General features: G+C 47.2%; 1 protein-coding gene across 6 annotated transcripts in view; it reads left to right on the top strand.

The window, feature by feature from the left end:
* CDH23 (cadherin related 23) overlaps positions 1-26,017 on the top strand; it is a 381,721-nt gene that overhangs the window by 83,856 nt on the left and 271,848 nt on the right. For all 6 annotated transcript variants that reach the window (XR_008550123.1, XM_054690753.1, XM_054690748.1 and 3 more), the window contains exons 4-6: positions 22,009-22,151; positions 22,876-22,923; positions 23,029-23,121. Coding sequence is in view for 5 of the 6 variants with exons in the window: in XM_054690753.1 (XP_054546728.1) it covers positions 22,009-22,151; positions 22,876-22,923; positions 23,029-23,121 (284 nt within the window). In the remaining variant the exon portion in view is untranslated. The remainder of the gene's footprint in view (positions 1-22,008; positions 22,152-22,875; positions 22,924-23,028; positions 23,122-26,017) is intronic.

Raw genomic sequence — 26,017 nt, 5'->3', positions numbered from 1 at the left:
TGGCAGCCTCTTCTGAGTACAGGAGGCTGTGAATTTGGATCCCACGTTCAGGAAAATATGGGAACCCTTCCCCCCAGGAACAAGGGCTGCCTGCCAGTCCTGAGTTTGTCTGTAGTTGTTCTCTAGGGCTGCCCTGGCTACTCTGACATCCCTCTCCTGTCACTTGGGCAGCCGTCTGTCTGCCCAGCTAACAGTGAGCACCAGTGATCTTTGTGCTGCAGTTTGTTCCTGGCTTGCTTATCTGCCCCCCTTGGGTTTCTTTCACATCTGATTGGTTGCCAACGCTTAAACAGTGGAGAATTTTGCATCAAAACATGGATTTCCAGGTTTTGTTGATTGGATCTGGTGACAATCAACTGGAATGTTGAAAGCTAATCCTTTTTGATGGGACTCAGCATCCCACTGAACTTCTTTGTTCCTGTCTGTTTCCTATCTGACCTCTGTGACATTGAGTTATGACTTCCTTGATTTCTAGAGACCAATTAGCCTGAGAGAGTCTTTGTTTCACTCTTGTTCTTAAAAGAGATTTTTGCTTAATAGAGAATTCTAAGTTGGCTTTGACTTTGTCTCAGCCAAACGATGATATCTGTCTTGACTGATATCTACTGAGAAACTAGCTCCCAGTTTAAAATGTTTGTTCCTGGAAAGAAGTCTGTTTTTCTTCTCCGGTTGCTTTCAAGATATTCTTTGGTGTTTTGTGCTTTTGCTATGGTGTAGATATGTGTTTTTTTTTTTTTTTAAATTTGGCTTGCATTTATAGATTAGAGTCTTTGATCAATTCTGGAACATTCTCAGCCATTATCTCTTCAAATATTCTTTGCTTTTGGAATCTCAGATAAATATAGGTTAGAACTTTTAATTTTATCTTCTATGCTTCTTAGCTTCTCTGTTATATTTTCCATCTCAGGTCATCTGCACTACATTCTGTACAATCTCTTCAATTTTACCTTTCAATTTACCAATTCTCCTTTCAGACGTGTCTAATCTTCCAAAAAACCAATGCATTTGATGTTTTAATGATCATATTTTGACTTCTAGGAACTCTATATTTGGAAGCCTCTCTTTTGGTTCTTAAGGCATGTGGAACTATATTTTATATTCTATGCCTGATATTTCCAATATCTGAAATGTTTGCAGATCTGTTTTTTCTCCAGATTTTCGGTCATGGTGTTTAGTGTGTGTTTTAATTTCAATTGTGAGCAGTTGGCAGGATTGGGGGAGGACTCTTTGAGACATGACACCTTTAGGTAGGTTACTCTGGAGAGGATTTATACTTAGGCTTATTATTTGTCTGGGACCACTTTAAATTAAATTTTTCTCTTGAAGATTCTCAGACACCCAGGCCACAGAAGCTTGGGCTGCAGCACCTGTGTGCCCCATCTTGGAGTTGTGAGTTCTCGAGGCCCTTAGTCCCCTCTCTGCTCAGCACCACTGTTTCAGACAGACATTTGGGTTTTGTGGTTGTTGTCACTTGTTTTTTAAGACTCCTACTTCATGTGAGGATACAGATTTAGTTCTAACACACTTACACTAAGAATGTGGTTTTGGGGGTCCTTTCTTTAGTGGGCATAGTTTTCTATTAGACTCCCTATCCAGAATCCTGGGTCTCCTCTCTTCTCTAAGCACTGGGGGCTGTGATAATGAAAACTCAGGTTTTCCTGGCTCAGTAAGTCATCCTGAGTCATGAGCCTACCTCTTGGGGTTTTTTTTCCCTTGACTTAGGATTTGACCTGAGTATTTTTTATTTTCTTAACTTTTCATTTATCTGTTTACTAAGTTTAAAGACACTTTATCCAATGTTTTTCATCTTTTTAAAACTTTCGGCTTGATCCAGGTATCAATACCATACTGCTAGAAGCAGAAATCAAGACCATTTAAACTGTGGCCTGTTTGAAAGCAGGTTTTTTTTTTTTTTCTTGTTGCTTATGTTATGATTTTAATTGATTTTTTTACCATCTAGTTTTGCCTCTGGCACACGCTGAGGCCATGTAATATGTGCTCTGTAAGTGTTAATTGGGTAATTGAGTGAATCATGGGTGGATTAGTTGATAGAATGGAGGGTCATCATGTTACAGACAAGGAAACTGAGACCAAGTAACTTTCCAACACAACAGACGATAGTTGAGCCAGGGCTACTTGAATAAAGCTTATTAAGGACATCCAGGGCCTACTGGAACAGGCAATCAAGAAATCTTTCAGAATCGATTTGGGAAATGAGCTTAGTCACCAGCATTGACTGAGCATACACTCACGTGTTAGACACTTTCTAAGTGTTTTACCTAAGGGAACTCTACTCACACAACAAACATACAATAGATACTATCATTATTTTTGTTTTTGCAGATGAAAAAGCTGAGGCATAGAGAGGCAAAGTAACTCATCCAAACAACACCTACCTAGTAAAAGTGGCAGACCTGGGATTCAAACTGGGGCACTCCAGTGTCTGTACTCCTAGTGTCAGTGTTACTAGTAACTGTAACTGATGCCTTGGTCCTATCCCACCAATCAAGGCTTTCCCCATCTTTATTGACAAATAAAAATTGAATATATTTCTGCTGTACAACAATGTGGAATGATCCCCACAATCAAGCTAGTGATCACATCCATCACCTCACATGGTTACCATTGAGTGTGTGTGTGTATGTGTCTGTTGAGAACACTTAAGATCTCTTAGCTAAGTATATAATACACACACACACACACACACACACACACACACACACACACACATATATATATACCAAGTATATAATAAAGTATTGTTAACTCTAGTCACCATGCTGTCCAGAAGATCTTGAGAGCTTATAGTGAGTCCTCACTCAATGTCATGGACAGGTTCTTAGATACCGTGACTCTAAGTGAAATGACAGATAAGAAAACCAGGTCTGTAAATAGCATCTTTTGTTTCTCAATCGGGATTCGTTTTGTTTCATTGAGGTTCTAAGGAGACATTGAAGGAAACATCAAGGACTGCTGGGGCATTCTGCAAATTGGGATTATAACCTGTTGATCAATAACTACCAACTAAGACTTTTGGTTCCAGTAGGAATCCCAGGTGGCAAGGGGTCCCAAATGCATGGATTGGGTGCCCAATAATGAAGCTGCTGTGATATGTGACCCTCAGATATGTGACCCTAACTGAGTTAAGAGTGGCTGATAGGGGTCTTCCCAGAAGGACGACTACTTTGTTACTGGGTAAGATGAGAATGGCTACTTTGATGTTACTGGCTACTTTGTTAGTGGGGGGGGGGGCTTTGGTTGCTCCTCTGGCAGCCCCATAAGTCCCTCGCTTTATTAATATGTCCCTTTAGACAGTGAGACCATGTGTGTCCTCTTTGCCCCTGTGAGGCTCCAAGGAAGAGAGGTATGGGGGTTTTGGAGAGGAGCCCAGCCCTTGGCTGGGCAGAGAAGGCTCATGGGAGCCAAAGTTTCCTTTGTGGTCCCTGCTGGGCCTCTGAAACAGTGCTGTGGTGGGGTCATGCAGTCACCCTTTGTGGCCTGCCTGTGACTCACTTGAGCATCAGAATATTCTGCTCTCCCCACCCCCTGCTGCCCTCCATCAACCCCGCTAACTCACCAGCTCCCTGCCTATGACATATCGCTGGGAAACATCAGTCACCTTGAGAGAACCTTGAGGTCCCAGTCAAGTAAATAGCTTTGCACCGTCTTGGACATATAGCTGAGGTCCAACAAAATATCATCTTTCAAACTTGACCTTAGCCCATACCCCTTTACCAGGTAAGGGCTTTTATTGAACCAGAGTGGTGGTTGATTTGACTGAGTTGCTCTTGCAGGAGTTGGCTTTTTTTCCTTCTTATAACCTGAACTAGGGTCACTGTCTATGCCCTTCATTTCTGATGCAACTAGAAATGCCACGTTTTGTTCTCTCTGGTTGTCTTGATATGTTCTTTACCGCTTGTGGCAGGAAGAGAGTACAGTAAAGTTGATCAGCAGTAGGAACTACATTTTGGAATAGGTGAGATTTTTTAAAAAAAACCATTTAATTGTGAAGCAAGCAGGATTTTAATTCTGATTCTGTCACTGTACATGGGGCCTCAACCAGCTCTGTCAGCCTGGACCTCAGCTTCCCTGTAGGTAACTCGAGGCCACTTCATGGTGTCGAGGTTCATCTAGCTCTGACATTCTGTGATTCCCACTGGAGTCAAAGGACCCCCTGCTCCACTGGAGCATGGGCAGGGCCCGGCCACTGCAGTCCCTGGGGGCCACACACAGGGCCACTTTGCCCCACTGTGCTGCCCAGCACCGCTCCCGCACACTGCATGTCAGCCCTTGGTGATGTGGAATGGAAAGATAGCCAGGGCTTCTTGCATTTACCTGGTGGAGGCTGGCATCCTGCCATTCTCATCATGCTGAAATTGAGAGTTTCCAGCTCTGTCCACAGGAGACTTTGGGAGGGGAGGGGTGAAAAATCTTGATTCCAATGGAAAGGGAAATCCAGAGGTTTGCTCTCTGCCTTATTAAAAACACAAATATACCAAATGACAGAATATTCCTCCAAATCAGACAGAATGCAGGCAGGTTGGGCATTTGGAATGGTCTGGCTCTTTTCTCTCTGCCGTCACACAAAAACAGCCACTCCTTGAGGTATGCTTGGTGGAGGCTGGGCATGGGCTCCTTGCTGTGATTTTTAGCATGACAGGAACCACACCCCTGCAGACTCCCATGTTTACACAGTGGTTTATCACTTCATTCATTCATTCACTCATTTCTCACTTATTTGTTTAATAGACACTGACTGAGGGCCTGTCCTGTGCCGGGACCAGGGTCACAGTCTACCCACGGAGGACTCATGGTCAAGTGGGAGATTCAGGTCAGAAGATCAGCGCTTAGGACAGTGTGCCACGTGCTTTGGTTGGGCCTGCTGTGGGGAAATAGAAGCTTCTTTGGGATAGCTGGGGTTTAGGAAGTGCTTTCCCTTCTGTCGTCTGTCTTGACCCTTACCTAATGATGTGGCAAGACCTGCCTTTATACAGATGGGGCCGGGAGTGGTATACCTGAGCTCCGGCTCCCCTTCCAGGAACCCACACTGGACAAATCTGAATTCATCATTCAGTTGGATTTATCATAGTTTCTTTTTTTTTTCCACTTTTTATTTTTTCTTGTGTCACTGTATTCCCCATCATTCTCCCGCCACTGTGTGTCATCCGTGAACCATCACCATCTTCCCTTGTGTTCATCCCCTATGAGGCATACACCAAAGGAGAGGGTGGGAGGGTGGATTTATCATAGTTTCTTCACTGGACAGCTCACTACATGGGGGCGTGGCAGTGCAAGACCGGAATCAGTGGCCAGGAAAGTACTAAGTGTTAGATATTACACACATATTTATAGTTACTGTGATTATTATCTCAGGTGTTTATCATTTGGCCTAAGTGTAAAGCAGCTCATTTGCCACCCAGCTAAAGAGGCCCAGGTTTCCTTCTCATGATTTATAATCTGGCAGGGAGATGGGCTGAATTATCTGGGGGAGGATCTCAGACTCTGCACTCATGTATTCTCGTCCATGACAGAGATTCTGATATGTTCCCTAAATGACAATAGCTAATTCATTCATTTGTTCTTTTGCTCCGTTGATCATTTTCTGTACTGTCCTTCCATCTGCCCATCCATCCATCTATTCATCCGTCTACCCACCCATCCAGTCATCCTTCCATTTATCCATTCCTCTCTCCCTCCCTACATCCAGCCACTCACACATGCATCACCCAGCCACCAGACACATGTCCATCCACATACTCATCTACACATCCATCCATTCATCCATGCATCCATCCATCCATGCATGTATCCATCCATCCATCCATCCATGCATCCATCCACCCATCCATCTATCCATCCATGCATGTATCCATCCATCCATCCATCCATGCATCCATCCACACATCCATCTATCCATCCATCCATCCATCCATGCATCCATCCATCCATCCATCCATGCATCCATGCATCCATCCATCCATCCATCCATCCATCCATCCATCCATCCATCCATCCATGCATCCATCCATCCATCCATTCATCCATCCATGCATCCATGCATCCATCCATCTATCCATCCATCCATCCATGCATGCATCCATCCATCCATCCATCCACCCACCAACCCCAAGAAAAGATACACTTGAAGTAAAAACAGCCAGAAAATTTCCTGGCCCAGTCTTTTCCCAGTGATTATTTCTGAATCACTTATATACCTTGAGAATCTAGGAAGAAAGATTTTCTTAGCCAAATAAATTTTGGGAAAGCTTATATCTTCTTTACCACCTCGTGGAGCTTCACAATATGCATTAATGTAATAAAAACTCCAACTGGTCCTGAAGGAAAGAAATCTGTTTAAATTTTTGAAAATACAATGTTCCCTAGACCTTTTTGAGCAAGGAATGCTTTTTCGTGGAGTGCCCGTTAGCCTACCAAGGAATTAATGATTCGTGAAATACATTTTGGGAAGCATTCCTTTAAGCGCAAAATCTTTTTTTAATTATAATGACTTGCATGGAATATTCATAAGATCTATTATATATGTACCTGCCTTCTTCTATAGGGATGAGTCATCATTCAGCACTGCCTTGGCACATCACTGCACACATCACCGTGAACAGCTCTCTCTGATAATGCATTGTCATTGACGGACCTAGCCAAGGGACTCGGATTAGTTTAAGTTCTCATTTCTCAGAGGGTTGTGATCTTTCCCTTTTGTGAACTATTGTTTGCTGTTTCCTATTATCACTCAGGTACCTGCTCAGGATACCTATGAATGGAACTAAAAAACAAATCAAACCAGAGTCATTCTAATCATAGTTGAATGTAAAATAAGAGTAAACAGGCTGTGCATGAGTGAAGACTTGACCGGATCTCTCCTTTCCATAATGGGCTTGATATTTAGGGCATGTATTTCACACCATGACTTTTAACTGCTCAGAAGTCTTTGGGGCTAGTTTCCTGCTTTTCATCTATGTTCTGGACAACTGAGTAGGTGCGACATGACTCTTGGATAGGTGGAGTATTACTAAGCCTGCAGAACTAGGAAGGCCACCTGTGAGTCACTGGGGACTGGTGCTGAATAAGAACATTATCTTCAAGGTCAAATGGTCCTGGATTTGGATCCTAGTGCCACCTCTTCCTAGCTGTGTGATCTTGAGTAAGTTGCTAAGCATCTCTGAGACTCAGTCTCCTCATTTGCATGTGGAAATACTTTTATAATACGTTTGCAGTAAAGGGCCTCCCCGGTGGCACAGCGGTTGAACGCTGGGTTGCGAAGCTGCCCGCAGCCTCTGCAGCACCAGTTCGATCCCCGGCTGCTCCCCGGCCACCGGAGGAGGGTCCCACATGGCGCGCAGACCTCTCCTGCCGCCCGCTGCTCCCCTCAGCAATGTACTTCGGTCCTTCTGCCTGCTCTGTTCCCTGCTCTGGCTCTGGTGAATTCGCTCACCCTCCTGCGCTTCTGACTGTACCCAGTGCTTGTATAAATAAATAAATAAACAAACAAATAAATAAATAAATCTTTAAAAAAATATGTTTGTAGTAAATATATGAAAGTGTGCATGTGAAACACTTAACAGAGCACCTATCATATTGTAGGTGCTCCATAAATGATAACTAGAGGTGTGGCTGGTACTCAGGTGAGGCATCTGAGGAGGCTAGGGCACAAAATGCTAGCACAAGCTCTGAGACTGTGTAAGGCCAGCCCCTGAGCATGAGCACCACCTTAAATTTTGTGTCCTGGGCACGTCTCATGTCTTGGCTAGTGGGATGTTGTTGCCCCTCAGTTGATCTCAGAAACTGAGGACCTGGAAGGCCTCTGATTAGATGAGAGACCCATACTTGTTTAAAGAACTCCCCCACCATCTATAACTGCCTCTTCACTTGAGGTGGCAAGTGAGCCCACTGAGGCGGTCCCTGCCCTTGGAGGGCCCAGTGACAAAAGGGCATACCTGGGGAGCGGTGGGATTGGGACGAACCATGTGGGAAGGCTGAAGGGACTTGCTCAATGGGGCCCCTCTAAGAGCAGGAACTACCAGGAACTAAAGCCCCTTCTTCCCAACCCCTAAGCCTGAATCAGGAGGGCTTCTGCCAGCTGGGCTGGACCCCCACTTTCCTGCCAAAACTTTTAAAAACACAAACAGTGGCAAGAAGAGCATTTGCATAAATCTCATTAGAAAAAGTGCAAGTTTCATAAATCTTGTGATAAATTAGTGCGATATCATTCTCAACGTGATGTATTAATTTTAGGGCAAAATGAATGGTGCTGTGATCATTGTGGGTAATTATGAGTCTCCTCAAAGAGGAAGTGATTTCTGGAGGGACTTTTCTGGCCTCCTTCGCACTGGGAGGGTGGCAGGGAGCTTGGGTGAGGGAAGGGTGTCTTTCTCACCTGCGTTTCTGCTTGCTTGCACCTTGCTTCGTTTCTTAGTTTCCTGCTGTTGAGAGGTGAAAAGAAGTGTCCCCATTGGGGTCAGGTCCTGGCTGAGGGATAGACAGTGTGAGCACAGGAGGGAGTAGGATGCTGACGTCAGGCCTGCAGACCTGGGCCATGGAAGCTCTCACCCTGTGGTTCTCAGAACTGTGGTCCAAGGTCAGCAGCATTAGCATTCTCTCGGAGAAATCCTGCGAGGGGCCTGTGTCTTAGACAAGAGCCCTCCTGGTGATTCTGATGAGGATTCCAGTTTGAGAACCACTATTCTGACTCAGTGATTCTTGACTTGGCTGCACATTGGACTCACTTGGGGAATTATAAGAAAATACTGATGTCTAGGTCCTGCATTGGAGCAATTAATTCAAACGAATCTTTAGCAGGTAGGCCCAGGAATCCTTATTTTTAGAAGCTCCCCAGGTGATGCTAATATGAAATCAGGTCGCGATTCGCTGCTTCAAAACCATGAATTCACTTCTTTTTTTCTGTATTGGGATTTGGAAGATTTTGAACAAGGGAGGGGTAACAGAGCAAAAGTTTTTTTTTTATCTTTTTCTGCCCCATTGTGGAATTGACCTCAGCTGAATGTGCCTGAGTGTACCCCGATATAGTTAGTAACCCACGCTTTAAGGAGTCCCCTGGAGAAGGGTCACAGGGTCATCAGGCTTCCCTGCTTTCCAAGTAAAAACATCACATAAAACAGTCATTTCCAGTCTTGACTGCACATTAGACTCACCTGAGGATTTAGAGCTTTCCAAAGCCTGGCTGTACCCCAGACTGGTTACAACCTTGGGGTGTGGGACATAGACATAGAAAGCACCAGGTGATTCCAGTGTGTTACAAGCTGGGGTGTTGCTATTGACCTGTAGGTTTTCCTACCTCTCAGACTGGTGGGATTAGCTGGATTAGTACTGAAGCTGCATGGATGTAACCTCGGGGATCTACTAGATCTGGGTTATCGATCTTGGCTTCCCATTGGAATCATCTGTTTGGGGTTTTGGTTGTTTTTGTCTTCTTTTTTTTTTTTTTAATCTTGATGCTTGAGTCCTTCCTCATAGATTCTGATTTACCTGGTCTGGGGGTACAAATGGGGCATCCAGAGTTATAAAAACGCCACATGTGATTCTAACGTGCAGCCAAGTCTGAGACCCACTGGAGTAAACTACCCCCTTGTTTTCAGGAAGCCGAGAAGGGACACCCGGGAGATGGCAGTCTGGTAGCAGACCTGGCCTCTGACCTCCCAAGTTCACATGCATGTTGTGGAGGAGGGGGGGCTGTGATGAGGGGTGCTATTATTGGGCTTTGTACCGAGCAAGGGGGTTGTGAGTGGTGACGGGTTGTGCAAGCTCAGGGCAGGAGGGGGCCCTCTGAGCAGGAAGTAGGCAGCATGTTCCTGCAAGTGTCTGGATAATCTCTCCAGGAGCCTTTAAGGGGCCTGTAGTGCTCTGTTTATTTTAATGATAATGTCAAGTTCAATTTGCTGTCATTTTCCCACATTTCCTTTTGTAAAGTTAATTGAACAGTTCAATGAATTGAAAAGTTTCCGAAGAAGGGAAAAAAATACCCAGCCCACTATTATCATTGTTATTAAATCTGGTAACTACCGCCTGGTTCTGCCTGGCCCCTGTGACAGGACACAGGCCCCCTGGGGGTCTGGGAGCTGCAGCAAGGACGCGGGAAGGTCACTCACAGCATTCGGAGCCCCTTTATTCATGGCTATTTCATGCTCAGGCTGCTACTCTTGAGCAGAAAAGAATATCCAGTCTACCCTGGACTGGCTGTCAGGCCTGACGGGTTAGATTCATTCCCCAAGTGTCTCAACACAATTGTGAAGCCTCGCAGGCGGGGCCCTTGTGCCTTTCTCTCCTCCATGGTGCTTTGTTCATATGGGTAGCAGACAGAATCACAACCCTGCAGCTATTTTAACTGGCTGGGACCTGCATGTGGTGTAGTGGGAAGGATATTGGGGAGCCCAGGACCATTCTAAGTCTCAGCTCTGCCACCTGTAACTGTTGGCTGGGTGGTGGTGGATGAATCACTGAGCCATCCAGCCCCACTTTCTCCTTTGTAAAGAACTGCTTGGCCTCGCCAGGAATGCGAGTGTGGCACAAGTCAGCTCCTTGCCTCCTCCTCAGTCAGTCAGGTCTCTCTAAAGGTCCACACAGTATTCTTCCCTACAGAGCTCCATCGCAGCCTTGAAGCCCTTTGAGACCATGACCTGGTCATGAGTGTGGGCATATGAACCAGAATCCATTGTCAAGCTTGGATTTGATTCTCCCCAGGGACTCTGTGCTCTGGCCATTGACGTCAGCCCCTCACGGCGTCAGTGGACCGGGAGGCTCAGAGAGGTGAATGACTTGCCCACGGTCACACAGAACGTCACTACTGAGTGCCAGCCATGTTAGTTCTATGCCGACCTGCTTCTCTCTGTCCTAGTAAAGGGATTCACTTCAGCTGGCTTCCTCTTGAAGCTTCTTCCCTGTCCTTTTATCCTATGTCTCAGTCCTGCCAGGATAAGCAGTGTTCATCCTGGCGGTCACAGCTGTGAACCAGAATGAAGGGTAGGAACATAGTTCTTCTTATATCCAGGCTATACCTGGATCCCAAACCCACGCTCCTGCTTCCCTACAGTGCCTGTGAACGGCCAGGGAAAGCATGGGGCCTAATGGAAAAGTAGGTCTCTCCACTCGAGTGTCAGTGCCAAGAGGGCAGGGACTTTTTCAGTTTTGTTCATTGTTCACTGACAGCCAGTGCATGACTAGCAGGTGCCTGGGACAGAGCAGGTGCTCAGGTAATGTTTGTTGAATGAATGAGTGAAGGACTGTAATGGTAGTATGGGGATTAAAAGGGTAGTGAGCAATTCCAGCTCTGCCATGTGCAATAGCTGTGTCTGAGTCAGCAGCTTTAGGCAAGTAACTTAACCTCTCTGCAACTTACAAGGTTTCAGGGTGTTAGATAGAGCACATCCATGTCTGTTACCAGCCCTTGGCAGTGGTGACTTTTACATACTATGTTGTACCAAAAGCAGAACAGCTCTAGGTTTCTGCGACTCAGGGCAGGGCCAGCTCCCTCAAATATTGGTGTTTAATTCCTGATCTTTCCTCCTGTGCTTTATTAATTTAAAACAACAACAACAGCAGCAGCAGCAAATAGCTCTCACTCTTCCCTGCCACCAAAGCCAGCCCAAGTTCATATCCTCCCACTGTTTCCTGCCTGTCTCCTCCCTCTTTGTGAATTAGCTCGTCCCCTCAGCCACAGACGCCTGTATGCCTGAATGAGCCAGTCGCCCTCCTCTGACTCTCAGCAGGGAATGGCCATCTTGTTGGCAGGTGAAAAGTGGGCTGTGAAAAGATAGGATGATAGAGGGGACCCCTATAGTCCCTGCCTCAAGGGGGCTCACCTTCAGGCCACCCAGGTAACCCAGGGACTCAGAGGAGCCTAAAACATGGGTGGGATCTGTAGGTTTAAGTGGGGGCAGTCTGTGGGGTGAGGAGAGGCAGTGTTTGCTGCTCGGATTGGGGCTTGGATAAAAGCCTTTGTGATCAAAGCCATGAGGGGAGTGGAGGGAACATAAATTTTGAATCAGACAAACGTGGGTTCAAATCCTTGCTCTGCCCTTTCGAGCTGCATGACTTTGGATGGGTCATTTCACCCCGCTGAGCCACAGTTTTCTTATCCTTGTAGTGGGGATGTAAAGGTTCTCACAATGACCCTGTCTGGAGAAATAGACGACAGAACAAATGAATGGAAACCACCGAGCACAGTGCCTGGCAAACAGTATTGCTTAAGAAATAGTTTCCTTTTACCCAACAGTTCCTGCCATCTACTCTGAGTAGACTCTGCTGCAGGAGAGAGAGGGTGTGATGATGGCTTGGAACAGAGACAGTTCTCTTTATCCAGACCAAGTGTGTTCTGATAAGAATGAAAACATTGGTCAGTGCAATGCAACTTGGAGCCACCTGCCCTTCAGGAGAGAGAGAGAAAGCCTGGCTTCACCCATGGGGCACCTAGGACAACAACAACAACAAAAATTGACTTTCCTAAGGTCAAACCAAGTTCAGAACCTGAGGTGGGGGGGTGATTAGAAGAAATGAGCCTGATTGAAGGCAGGAGAACAGAGGGGGACCTAAGACAAATGAGATTATCCCTAGGAATCAAGGCACTTAACCAGCCTGTCTGATCCCAGAGGAGAGACAAATGAGATTGTAGGCTCCAAGGCCAGCCCAGGCGCTGGGGGGCTTATCCCAGGGATGAGGGGGAAGTAAGGAGCCTCTGGCTCTGGCAGAAACCAAGGCCAGAACAGCTAGGCCCCTCCAGATGGGAGGAGGAGGGTTTCCCTCCTAATAGGGTTGAGGGTTGCGCTGTAGGCCCTATAGGAGAGAGGAGTGGTTATTCTCAGAACGACCTGTCATAAAGCATGGTCTGTTGGGGACCTGCCATCTGTAACTCCAGGGCGCAGCTACTCCCGGATGCACAGCCCCATCCCAGGCAGCTATCTCCCAGCTAGGACTCCTGTTCTCCTTTCTGCAAAATAAGAAGAGATTTTGTCCCTTGGCTCTCACTTCAACCATAAGTAGTCCTCTGTTTCTGACTCACCTATAGACTGATTCTGATTCACTCACTCCTAACTGCCATGTGTCTGGTAGGAGCAGACCTTGGCCTTACATCCTTGACCCCTGAATGAGAAGGGACAGTACAGTTGATATGAGATCATTTTAGGCCACAGATTATAGAAGGTTTGCTCTCATAAGCCTTTTATGATGGATTGGTAGTAGCTACATGAAGCCTAGTATTGTGAAGGACTCTGAAGTTGAATATAGATTCAACAGAAAAGGGAGCTGTGATTGATTACTAATGCCTGCAGGGGCAAGGGCCAGAACTGGCTAGCTCCTCAACCCAAGAGAAGGGCAATGGTTAATCATGGAGGGGTGGGGAAGATTTTCCAAGTGTGTCTCTGCTGTGCAGAGGCACAAAGAATAGAATGGGGCGCACCATGGAGAGAGAAGTTCCTGATAAAGGTGGTGTGTAAGGGATGTGTTTAAGGATGTCTGGGACTTGGGAAGCAGTGAGAGGAGGAAGGCTTTCCAGGCTGAAGGGACAGCAGCTGCAAAGGTGTAGGGACATGTAAGGCTGTGTGTGTACTTGAGGGATGACAGCAGCCTGGTGGGCTGAGCAGTGAAAGTAGGACTGGTCAGGGAGGTTAAGGACAGGTTAAGAGGAGCATTGGCCATCTCAGTAAAGAACTCATTTTTCATTCTTTGGGAATTATAGGGAGTGTTTGGGTGGCGCATGACACAATTAAAGGTATTAAAGTTATGCTTTAAGAAGACACTATTGCAGGGCCTTCCTGGTGGCACAGCGGCTGAATGCTGGACTATGAAGCTGCCTGCAGCCTCTGCAGCGCTGGTTCGATCCCCGGCCGCTGGCGAGGGTCCCACATGGCGCGCAGACCTCTCCTGCCGCCCGCTGCTCCCCTCAGCAGTGTACTTCGGTCCTTCTGCCTGCTCTGCTCCCCGCTCTGGCTCTGGCGAATTCTCTCACCTTCCCGTGCTTCTGACTGTACCCAGTATTTGTATAAAAAAATAAGTAAATCTTAAAAAAAAAGAAAAAAAGAAGACACTATTGCAAGGAGGAAGCAGGTGTGTTCTCCTTACCATTTATTCATTCTGTATACCCTCTGTGTATTTTGGAACAGCATAGCTTTCATCCTTTCTCCATCCAAAAAAAAAAAAAAAAAAAGAAAAGAAAAAGCCTTGCAGTCTAACACTGCCCTGCCTGTTTCTGACCCAACCCCTCATCTAGCAGGCAAGACTCACAGCTCTTCAGAAGCACATGACACACCAACCCCAGCCCTCACCACCCAACGCAAATAACAACAATAATAATAATAACAGTCATCTCAGCAACCAGCATGGGCCCAGCAGGACTGCAGAGGAAGTTGTGATTGTCACCCCTTGCCGGGAAGACAGATGTGGCCTACTGCTGAGGGGCTAAGGCCACTGTGGGGGATGTGTGGCCAGCACCTCCCAGAGGCATTTGTAGCCTACTGGAGTGGATCCCCACCCAAACAGGGTGTCTAGACCCCAGGATGGGGTTCCCTGGGATGGGAGCTAGGGTAGGGCAATCAGTGCCCAGAGGAGGCACACAGGTCCTGGAGGGGTGCCGGGTGCTAGGATGCATACAGTACCTCAGTACGTGGCCTCACAGTGGGCCACATTGCTCCAGGAGGAGCGCATGCCAGTTCCTGAGGTTCATGACCCTAGACAGGGCCCAGCGTGTGATTCTGCCGGCACCTGAAGCCAAGTGCTACTGGTTTAGGCATTTGTAGGTTTTGATTAGCCATGCTTTTCCCATCCATTAGTGTACATAATTAAGAATCAACTTGCTGTACGCTCTCATCTCGTCTCGGCTCAGAGATCTTCATGACTTTGGGGGCTATTTTCTCTGAACAGGTCTAGGAAATTGTCAGGATTTGTTTATTTACCCAATGACTTTATTGAGTGCCTCCGGTTCGCCAGTCCTGGGTTAGGTTTAGGATACAGCAGGAGGCATGACAGGCCAAGATGCTGCACCCCTGTTGCACTTCTGGGACTGGTGAAGACTGGCAGGCAGCAAGTCAAGTGAATAAACAAAATCATTTCAGAAGGAGGAGGGCTGTGAAGACAGTGACTCAAGGTGTGGAAGAGCAGAGAGATGGGGCACTCTTTACTTAGTCTCTATCCATGTTAGCGGACAGACTGCGGGGCACCCGGGGGACCCCAAACTTGTGTATTCTAAATGGATTCTGAAATCAGCTACATAAAGACAAAGCATATTCTTAGTGTATAAGAATGCAAGAGGATGATTGTGCATAGAGAAAGTATATAGCTTCCCAATGAAACACCCGAAGTTTTCCAGCAGATGCCCAGCCAGACAGGGTTGGCCCGAAGCAGGGCTGTTGAAGCCCAAAAGCTTGCCACAAGTCAAGGCGAATCATATGAAAGAGGCAAAAGGGCCAGGCTAGTCTGGGATAAAAGGTGCAAGATTTAAAGTGCAAGTCAAGATAAAAGCTGCCATTGTCATCTCCCCGTGTGTCTCTCACCTACATGTGGTGACACATCTCAATGCACATGTCTCTCCTACATCCCCCAAGTCCCTGGAAAGTACAAGTCCAAAACTGAGAAGCAAGTGGGCCCTTCTTCTGCACGTGTCTCTCATTCCTTGAATCTCCCCTCCTGTCTCTTCCAAGTTTTCCATAGCTTTACCTCACCAATCAGCTCTCCCCTCACTAGGTGGGGCTGGAAACCTGGAACCTCCCCTTTTTTAATTTTTTTATTTGTTAAAGATTTATTCATACAAGAGCTGAGGTACAGGTCAGAGATGTGAGGGGTGAGAGGATTCACCAGAGACAGTGGGGAACAGAACAGGCAAATCGATGGAAGTACACTGCTGAGGGAAGCAGCGGGTGAGTCAGGAGAGGTCTGCTGCACTATGTGGGTTGCTCCCTGGCCAGGAATTGAACTCATGCTGCAGAGGCTGCAGATTGCTTCATAGTGTGGTGCTTAACCCCTTGCACCACCAGGGAGGCCCTGGAACCTCCCCTTTTTATAGAGATTCCTCTGTTATGTCCATGTGACCAAGTACTGGGAAAGGCCTCTCTGAAGGTGTAACACCTATCCTAAGAGGTGAGTATGTAGTTCCCTCAGGTGGAACATTCCTGGCAGAAAGCTTAACAGGCAAAGGCTCTGAGTTAGGCAAAGGCCCCAAGATAGCCACAGACTGTTCAGGAACAGAAAGAAGGCCCTAGGGCCAGAAGGTGATAAGCCTGGGGAGCCCATGTGAGAGGAGGTGAGAGGAGTTGTTTTGGGCCAGGTTACTAGGTCTTGGATGTGATCTGATTTGTTTGGGGTTTTAAATTTTCAGTTGTAGTGAAATACACATAACATAATATGTACCACCTTTGCCATTTTTAAGAGCACGGTTCAGTGCTAAACATGCTCACATTGTTGTGTGGCTAATCTCCACAAGTCTTTTCATCTTGCAAAACTGAACTTTATAGTTGTCAAACAACTTCCCGCCTCCCCTTGCCCCTCCCCTGCCCCTGGCAATCACCTTTCTACTTCTATGTCTATGAATTCGACTACTCTGGATACCTCACCTAAGTGCCATCACACACTATTTATCTTTTTGAATGGCGTTTTCCATTCAGCATCATGTTTTTAAGGTTCATCTTGGTGGTAGCTTGTGCTGGAATTTCCTTCCTTTTTAAGACTGAATAATATTCCATTGCATGTACTGTCATGCATTATCTTACAACAGAGATATAGATACATTTGGACAAATGTGTCGGCAGACAATTTTGTGGTTGTGGAAACATCATAGAAGTACTTACCAAACCTAGGTGGTGTTGCCTACTACACATCTAGATTATAGATGGAGACCACCATCTTATAGCGGCCCTGCGTTGATTGAAATGTCATTATGTGGCTCGTGACTATTTATGCCACATTTTATTTATTCTTTCATTGATAGACACTTGGGTCCCTTTTGCCTTGTGACTGTTGTGTAGAGTGCCCTATGAAAATAGGTGGGCAATGATACAGCTTTTAAAGTTCTACTTTCCACCTATAAGCTGAGCCTGGCCCAGGTCTGGGTTGGGTTGGCACAGTGTGGGGTGGGAGGGCCTTGCTGGGTTACCCTTCCCCGTGAGGGTAAGGGAGATCAAGAGCAGAGAGTCTTCCAGCAGCACTGATTGAGCCAAGAGTCCTAAGGCTGAGCCTTTAAATCATCCTGGGACTGGAGGAGCTTTTCTCTGCATTTAAATGTGAGCCATAAACCAGGCTGACTTACAGGCAGTACTCACCGGTCCAGTTGTTTATGGCCAGCATCCTTTCTGATTGGTTGATGCCTGTGCTGTGACCATTGTTAAACATTTGAATATCACCCTGCTATAAAGCAATCTCAGACATCCAGACTTGGCTCTGTGTCAGAGTCTGTTGCAGGGAGACAAGGGGCTGTAGTTTAAAAGTTCACATTCTGGGCTCCCCTCATCCCACCCCAGCCAGCCAAGACATTCCAAGGGTCTTGGAATCTGTATTGTAAAAAGTTCCCTGGGTGATTCTGATGCCATAATCTTAAGAGGTATCTTTTTTAGGTTCTCCCAGAAGTAGTCCAAGTGTAGTTCCTTGGAGAGAATTCCAGGAAACACAATTGGGGAGGTAAGCATGTGAGACAAGGAAGGGAAGGAAGCCATAAAGATGGCTTTATGGTCAACCAAACTACTGCTGCGGGCATTTGGAGATGAATCCTTTTGGGCAATCCAAGAGCCAGTGTAGAACATGGACTCCTTGTTAACCCCTCTCAATAACCAGAGAGCTGGGTTTACCAACTCTTTATCCACCATCTTCCATGGGTCATTCTTTGAGCAATGCTACCGGGGTCTTTTTTCCCTGGCATTTCTAGCCTGGCCTGTGTTTGGCTGGAACAGTCACTAATGGTGAGAATCCCTCAGGCAAAGGGTCACAGAGGCTGGCAGTTGGAGGTCAGGCTGGTATATATCACAGTGGCCTGTGGTGAGACAGAGTAGGTAGGGACCAACAGCATCTGGTATGGAGGGCCACCCATTCCCACCTCTCTACCATACAGGGTTCACCCAGCCCTGGGAATTATTGAGTATTCTTCATACCACTGAAAAGATCTCCAGGCTTCATCCATTATGGGTAATAACATAAATGGTGGAAAACAATTTGGTGGTTCATCTATAAGTTAAACATAGAATTAGCATAGGATTCAGCAATTCCATTTCAGGATGTATTTTTGCAAAGAATTGAAAGCAGATGTTCAAACAAAAACTTATCCACAAATGTTTATAGCAGCTCTAGTCACAGTAGCCAAAAGGTGGAAGCAACCCAAATGTCCATCAACTGATGAGCAGATGAAAAAAATTTGGTATATCCATGCAAGGGACTGTTACTCAGCAATAAAAAGGAATTAAGAGCTGATGCATGTAACAACATGGATGAACTTTGAAAACATTATACTGAGTGAAAGAAGCCAGACTCAAAGACCACATGGCATATGATTGTTTTATTTATATGAAATACTGGAATTAGGCAAATTCAGAGATACAGACTAGCAGTTGCCAGGGACTAGGGGAGAAGGGAATGTGGAATGTCTGCTTAATGTATATGAGTTTCCTTTGGGAGTGATAAGAATGTTCTGGAAATAGATAGTGGTGATGGTTGCAATACATTGTGAATGTACCTAATGCTACCATACACTTTAAAAAGGTTAAAATGATATATTTCATTTTATGTGTATTTTATTCCAATTAAAAAAAACTCCAAGTATTCCCTGAGTATATTCCAGGTGTACTGAGATGCAGCATATGGTCTTTCTTGGGTGGGAAACAAACTGAGGTTGTGGCAATTGTACCCCAAGGTCATACAGGCAGGGATGGTTCTCCTGAGTGGCTGCTACTGAGGACATTGAGCTGGAATTATCCCCTACAGATTAGCCTTGACCCTATATGAGTGATGTGCACAGAAGTTGTTGGAAGCCTCCCTGGTGCAGAAATGAGCCCTTCATCCCAGAGAAGCCAAAGCTAGGCCCCAGCTTCTGTGGAGCGGCAGAACAGTGCTGGGCGGGGGAGTATGTACCCAGCTGGAAAATTGTGGGGTGCCTTGTCTTAAATATAATATTAAATCGGCACCTTTAATTAGTACACTTAGAAAAGGTCACTAGCAATTACCTGAGACACAAAGAAGGCGTGAGCAGGCAAGAGCCCGTGAGGAAGCCAAAAAGGACCATTTTGAGCAGCACATAATTGAGGGGAAAATGGATAAAAGTCCAGGAAATTACAGGGTGGGTGACAGCAGCTGATGGCCCCATCTCTGTCCTGCCCAGTGCCCCCCTTCTTGGGAGGGCCTGAACATTGGGACTGAGAGAGCCACTGGGATATCGGACCAAGTCGTGTGACCTTGGCTAGAGAGCCAGTGTAGCCTTCCCAGAACCCCACTGGCCTTTACCCTCTATCTGGTCTGGGCTGTGAAGGAGGTTGGAGGTGGGGTGTTCAGACCAGGGACTGACCATGGACTCACTGCTGTACTGGGAGCAAGCAGTGCCCCAATGGGCCTCCATTTCCTCATGTGGAGTCTCCTCCAAGGCTTTAGGAAGTAGCATTATGTTCCATTGCTACTAAAGGATCCTGAGGGTGAGAGAAAGGAAATGTATATCCCTAGAAGTCAGGGGGAAGCTGAGATTTTTGTACAGTTTTAGATTATGTCTTAAAAAATGAATGTTACATTGTGTTGTTAATATACTTCCATGTGTTTGAGTGTAAAATAATTGCTTGTTACTGAACAACATGGATGCTTTGGGAAGATGCGCTTGGTTTATCTGTGACTTCACATACCTTCTCTCCCACCTAGACAGAGTCTAACAAATGAAAGTCTGGGAGACTGGAAACTTACTTGGTTTGAGTCCTGACTCTATCTGCTCACTATTGTACTTTTGGAAAATTGCTGAATGCCTTCAGCTTCTCCATCCATTAAATGGGAGGGTGGGCTCTCTAAAAGTTGTTCCATTACTTCGCTTCTCCTTCTTCCACTTTTCACCTCCTCTTGTGAATAGATGCTATCATGTCCTTCTCAGCTGTGTGACTCTGGAGAGGCTACTTTCCCTCTCTGAGCCACAAGTTCTTAATCTGTAGAATGGGCAGAAAAATGACTACCAAAGAGAATTGCTGGAGGATTTAATGAAAGAACCACTGGATGGGCCCAGCACTGTGCCTGGCATATCACAAGAGCCGAGTGATTGCTCAGTATCTTCCTTTTCCAAGTGTTGGGCTTCCATTAGGGTCTGATATGATCTTGTCCCTGGGAGTCCTGCATCTGGAGCTCAGATTAAGTGTTCAGATGTAAGATTGTAGAAACCAAAGTGGACTCTGGGCCCAGAATGTCTGGGCTTTGAATTCCAGCTCTCGCATTTGCTAACTGTGTTGCTGTTGTAAACTAATCACTCTTTTCTGCCTTATCTGTGGAGTGGGGAGAATAACAGTAAGGATTGAATTAGTATATGGAAATCCCTTAATCCAGTGTCTGGACTGTGGTTTATGCTCAGAAATGTTAGCTATCATTGTCATATTAGAAATGCCTTTTTAAAAGTTCATTCAGCAAAGCTCATTAGTGTTCTTTTCTAGATAACACCCCCAGAGTTTGAATCCTTCCTAGCCATGTTTATCAGAACTATTCTGAAAATATGAGAGTCAGTATTTGAGGGAAGAAAGAGTGTCTGCCTCATTCTGTAGGGTAAATTGAGGCCTTGAAAGAAGTACTTTTCCCAAGGCCATGGTACCTTTGAGAATCAGATGGACTGTAGACCTTCTCTACAGAAAAATGACAGTGCACACTTACTACATTATTGCACAGATTGTGGGGGTTTAAGGACCTCCTGAAGGTGAGGGCATTGTCTCATTCCTAGAGAATCCCAAGTGGTTTAAGGCTGGCTTAAGGGGGTCAGGGATCTGTGAACCCCAGGAGAAGATGCCTTCTGCCAGGACAGCTTATACCTATAGACCTGGTATCCTGATGCCCAGGGTAAACTCTGGCTAGGGATTTATTTCTTAGTGAAGGGTGATATCTTATCCCTTTCTTGGTAACAGAAACCAGACCTTGTTATCCAGTGCAAGACTACAGTTCCTTGAGCTGAACCACATCTTCCTAACCTCTGTGTGCTCCATTGCCCTCAATGGGGGCAACATCTAGTCATTGCTGAAAAAATGCCAGATTTTGCAAAGTGTTCTGAATTAGAAAGGGTGCTTTCATTTACCAAAAAACAGAAATCCAACTCAACTGACTTGGGGTGGGAGGGAAGATTTATTCGTTCACTTAGCTGAGAAGTCCAAAGGATGGAACTAATATCAGGCACAGCTGGCTGCAGACCCTCAAACCATCAGGAATCTCTCTCCATGCACCATTTGGCTCTGTTTCTCCCCTTGTTGGCCTCATTCTCAGGCAGGCTCTTCCTGTGTGTTGCAAAGATGGCTGCCAACAGTGCTAATTTAGCATCCCCAATAGAAGAAACCATCTTTCTCCCAAAAGTACCTGCCGAGGTCCAAGGGTTGGCTTTGATTGGCTAGTTGGGGGTCACATGCTCATCCATGAACCAATCATTGTGACAAGGAGTATAGAATTGGGTAGAATTAGCTCTTGTCATTGCTCTGATTGGGTAGGGCTGAATTATATGCCCATTTTGGAAGATAAGAACATAAGATTGGGGCTCTGTCCTTATCTGAACCACTTGGAGAAGAGGGTCTCCAAATTAAAATCAGAAAAAGGCAGAATTACAGGTGTCTATTACACCCCAGAATTTGGTGAATAATGGTTCCCTGTTACAGGCCTGTATACGCTGTGAGTGTGACAAGTGGCTACGGTGGAAACAGGGAGCCTGGCTCAGAGCCCAAAGATGCAAAGGGCTCTTGTCATAGGCAGTGACCTGCTGGAGTTTTGGGGGTGGCAGCTCCCCCCTGGGAGTTAGGTGTTAAAAAATGGACCTGACCTCCCATTCTTGCCCTCTGCTCCCTCTCAAACATATTCCAGGTTCCTCTGTGACCCAGTTACTGGCCCGAGACATGGACAACGACCCCCTGGTGTTCGGCGTGTCTGGGGAGGAGGCCTCTCGCTTCTTTGCTGTGGAGCCTGACACGGGAGTGGTGTGGCTCCGGCAGCCACTGGACAGAGAGGTACCATCTGCCCCTACCCCAGCCCCAGTCCTTTCCCTGGGGGGCAGGACCAGACACTTGGGAAAGTGGCTCATCATGTCTTAGGGCCTTCCTCAGAGGCCCCATTCTGATCCCAAAGTAGCATCTTCCTGCTTGAATGGTGTCCCTCTCCCAGAGCCAGCCTGATATCTAGACATGGGGCTGAAGTGAGGTGGTCAGGGGCATCTTCGGGAGAACGACTTTGTTGTATAGGAAAGAGGGGCATTGGCTCTGGGTCCATCGTCTGTAGAATGTAGCTCCCTGGGGTTTACAAATCTACCTGCTCCCAACAAATGTTCCCCCAAAGGATATTTCCCAGAGACACAGAAATTGATGCTACAGTAGCCCTTAGCAAAGTATGGTAAGAGTTTGAACAGAACCCCCATCCCTGACTGCTCCTTACACTTTAGGGAGTGGCCACAGAGGCGCCCAGTGCTTTGCACGAGATCACAAAACAATTTAGAGGTAAAGCCCAGATTAGAATCCAAGATTCTTAACCTCCAATCTTGTTCTTTTAGGGGAAGGATCCATATTCTGAATCTGCTTCCCTAGCCCCAAAAGACAAGACTCATTTTTCAGGGATGCCTTTGGATCCCAGACAAGCTCCTTGGGCAAGGCCGGAGGGTCTGCATCCCCTTCCAGGGCTCAGAACCCGGGGCCTCAGCTCAGCTGTCTAACTGCCGTGCTCTCTCCCGCCTCCTTTCAGACCAAGTCGGAGTTCACAGTCGAGTTCTCAGTCAGCGACCACCAGGGGGTGAGTGTCCCTCGAAGCCCTTGTTGTCCTGGGAGGCAGGGTTCGGGGTCTTTGCGTGGAGACTGGAGGCCAGTGGCAGTGCTGACTCCTTGCCCTGTCTTGCAGGTGATCACACGGAAGGTGAACATCCAGGTTGGAGACGTGAACGACAACGCGCCCACGTTTCACAATCAGCCCTACAGTGTCCGCATCCCTGAGGTAGGAGCCTGGAGAGTCTCGCTCTGGGGATGTCGGGTGGGGACCTAGTGTTTCCCAGGCCACCTGCTAGTAGGCTGGGACTGGGGAAAGTGGGGGCTCCAGCCCTTCTGCCCACACCTTGGTCCAACCAGGTTGGTGAACATACCAGCACCTCTGAGGCTAGGGCCTCGCTGCTGGCCCAGGAGAGTGGGGTGGTGGGAACCTTCTGCTCGTGAGAGGGCCTGTCTTGGGTGACTCCCATAATTCTAGCTGGATTCAATGGGAGGACAGGAGTTGGAAGGAGGTGGTGTTTAGCCTTCTTTCCTTCTGTTCCTATAGCCGGACAGGGGGTCCAGGGGTACTAGTGAAGGGTGGGTTGGCAGGCTAATCCCAGGCCTTCCAGCTTTGGCCAGAATCAAGTCCCCCAGGCCTAAGGGAGCCTGCAGTTTCAGGAATGAACTTCTTTTCCCTAGCCTTGCACCCATCCTGCTGTCTCTCTGGCCCTCAGCTCCTTTGGGTGTCTGTGTATTCTGAGTGTGTTTGCATGAGTGCATGCATGTAAAACCAAGCCATTGCTGGTAATTGAGAAGTACAAATTATTGCATTACAAACGGTTCGTTAATAAGCTGGCTGCTGGGTCCCTGTGGCACCAGGGTTTTCATCATGTGCAGTCTGTCTCCCTGGTGGCTGATGGCCTGGCAGTTAGCAATTCAAAGACCTTGAAGGCAGTGGGTAAAGAGCTCCTAACTGGGTGTCCCTGAGGCCTGCCTGCAGGGTGCTGGGCTGGGCAGCTACAGTAAAAGCTTGGGATAGGAGGAACGGGAGATGGTAGCTACTGGAGGGAGGCAGGTTGGTGCCATGGCGCTTGAGTTTCGCCCCATTATGTTATATGTCATTGGGTCAGGAAACTGAAAGAGTCTTTGCAGAATGTCTATTAGGTTTGTTGATGTAGATTTAGAGTGGGAGAGTGACTTGCCTAAGGTCACACAGCTTTGACTTTGAACCCCCTGACTCTCAAGGCAACCTTGGATTCCTTCAATGATGAACAAACCCTGTCTCATGCCCCCCAAGTTCCTATTCCTGGCCTTCTTACTCAGCTGTGAGTCAAAGGTCCTATGCTTGTTCCAAAAGAAGGGAAGTGAGGACAAATGTGTGGGTAGGGCTCCCATGTCCTTCCCCCACGGGATGGGACATAAGGGAGATCCGAAGTCCCCAGCATGGGGGTATGGCACTACCCTGTACTGTGGCCGGCATGCCCAGGGACTGCAGTTTGGCTCTCGCCCCCTCTCATTTGGAAGTCTCCCTAATTTAATTAAGGGTTTTGACGTGCCAGCCTGCACTCTGGGCCCAGGCTCAGAAACCAAGGGCACGGCTCGAAGTTAATGAGCCTTGGGCCCATTGCTCAGCTGCCATCCTGGCAGGCATGGCTGCCCTCTGCCTTCCCTCACAGGGACAGCAGGCAGCAGCAATGGCAAGGGGATGAGAGGTCATATCCCTCCTCCCCAGCCCTTGGGCCAGGGCCAGTCTTTTCTTCTCTCCCTTACAAGGAGACATGACCTCCAACACCACACTGTTGGAGTCCCCGGGGATTCTCCAAAGGCCTCTGCCTCCAAGGAGAGGACCTCTTCAGTCACTCATTTATTTAGCAGATATTTATTGATGTCTGCCCTGGGCTTGGTGATATGCCAAGCTCTCGCTTCACAGAGATCTGGGAGGCTAGAGGAACGTACAATGACAGGAGCTGGAACTAGAGGCTAGAGACTCCAGGCTGAGCCACTGCTCTGCTTCCAGATTGCTGGGTCCATTTGGGTATGTCACTTAGCCTCTCTGGGCCACAGTCCTCCTTATCTAATAACAACAGTGGACAAGTGAGATACAGTGGCCTTCCTTCTGCCTACCTGATGGGGAGAGGGGCCAGCAGCAAGGACACATGGTCCTTGGAAAAAACCCTTCTGTGGCTTACATGCTTGTATGTAAACATCCCCAGGTCTCTTCAGTGACTTGATACTTGATGCCCTACTCAGGGCTGCTCAGTGTGGCCAGCTAGTGGGGGTGGGGTGTCACCTGAATGGAAACCGTCCCATTCCTGTCCCGAGGTAGCTTGGCACTGACCAGCCCTCACCAGGTATGGTCACCTGACCTAAACTTAGCTGCTTGGCTCAGGTCCCAGCTGGAGTACCAGCAGAGGGCCTGTTGGTCCCCAGCCTAGAATTCAGTCCTGAGTTGCCTGTTCACATTGAGGTCACCCTGGACATCCCAGGGCCATGTCCTTGAAAAATGTAACTCAGTAGCAGAGTTCCTGCAGATGTGAACAAGGTGAGAATACAAACCAGAATGCAAAACAGGGACACTGCAGACTGTATGAGGTGTCAGAGCTAAGGACTTGCCAGCGTGATCAGAGAAATCTCAGTAGGCTTCCTGGAGGAAGTGGTGGGTTTCCAGCAGGATATCACCAAGACTGGAAAGAGAGAGTAGGAATCAAGAAGGCTTGGCTCTAGTTCTGGCTGGGTCAACAACTATCTGGGTGAGACTCCTCTATGATTGTGACTCCATCAGTTGGTAAACTAGGGATTTGGACCAGGTGCTGACATCCCACAAACTGAGAATAAATTGCAACAGGAGAAATACCTTATTCTCCTTCAGTGCTTTATTATTCCCTGAGGGATAGTGGAGCATCTGTGGTGGCTGCCTCCATCCACTCAGCAAATCTTTGGTCATCCCAGCCACCTAAACCCTACCATTTACCTCCCCAACCTCCACTCCACAGCCCTAGGGCCCTTAATACTGTTTGGGCCTGCTGTGCCCAGAATTCGGAGATCAGCATGATGGTCACAATTTATAGGAAGCAAATTCTAGGTTTACATTAGAAATTCTAGGTCTCTAATAATGGGACCCAGCCTATAGTCTATTCCCCTGC

Source organism: Talpa occidentalis, unplaced genomic scaffold (assembly GCF_014898055.3).
Source record: "Talpa occidentalis isolate TD23 unplaced genomic scaffold, MPIMG_talOcc4v2.1 talOcc4.8, whole genome shotgun sequence".
Classification (NCBI taxonomy): Eukaryota; Metazoa; Chordata; class Mammalia; order Eulipotyphla; family Talpidae; genus Talpa; species Talpa occidentalis.
The sequence above is the reverse complement of the archived record's forward strand: the minus strand, read 5'-3'. Positions and strand labels throughout refer to the sequence as shown.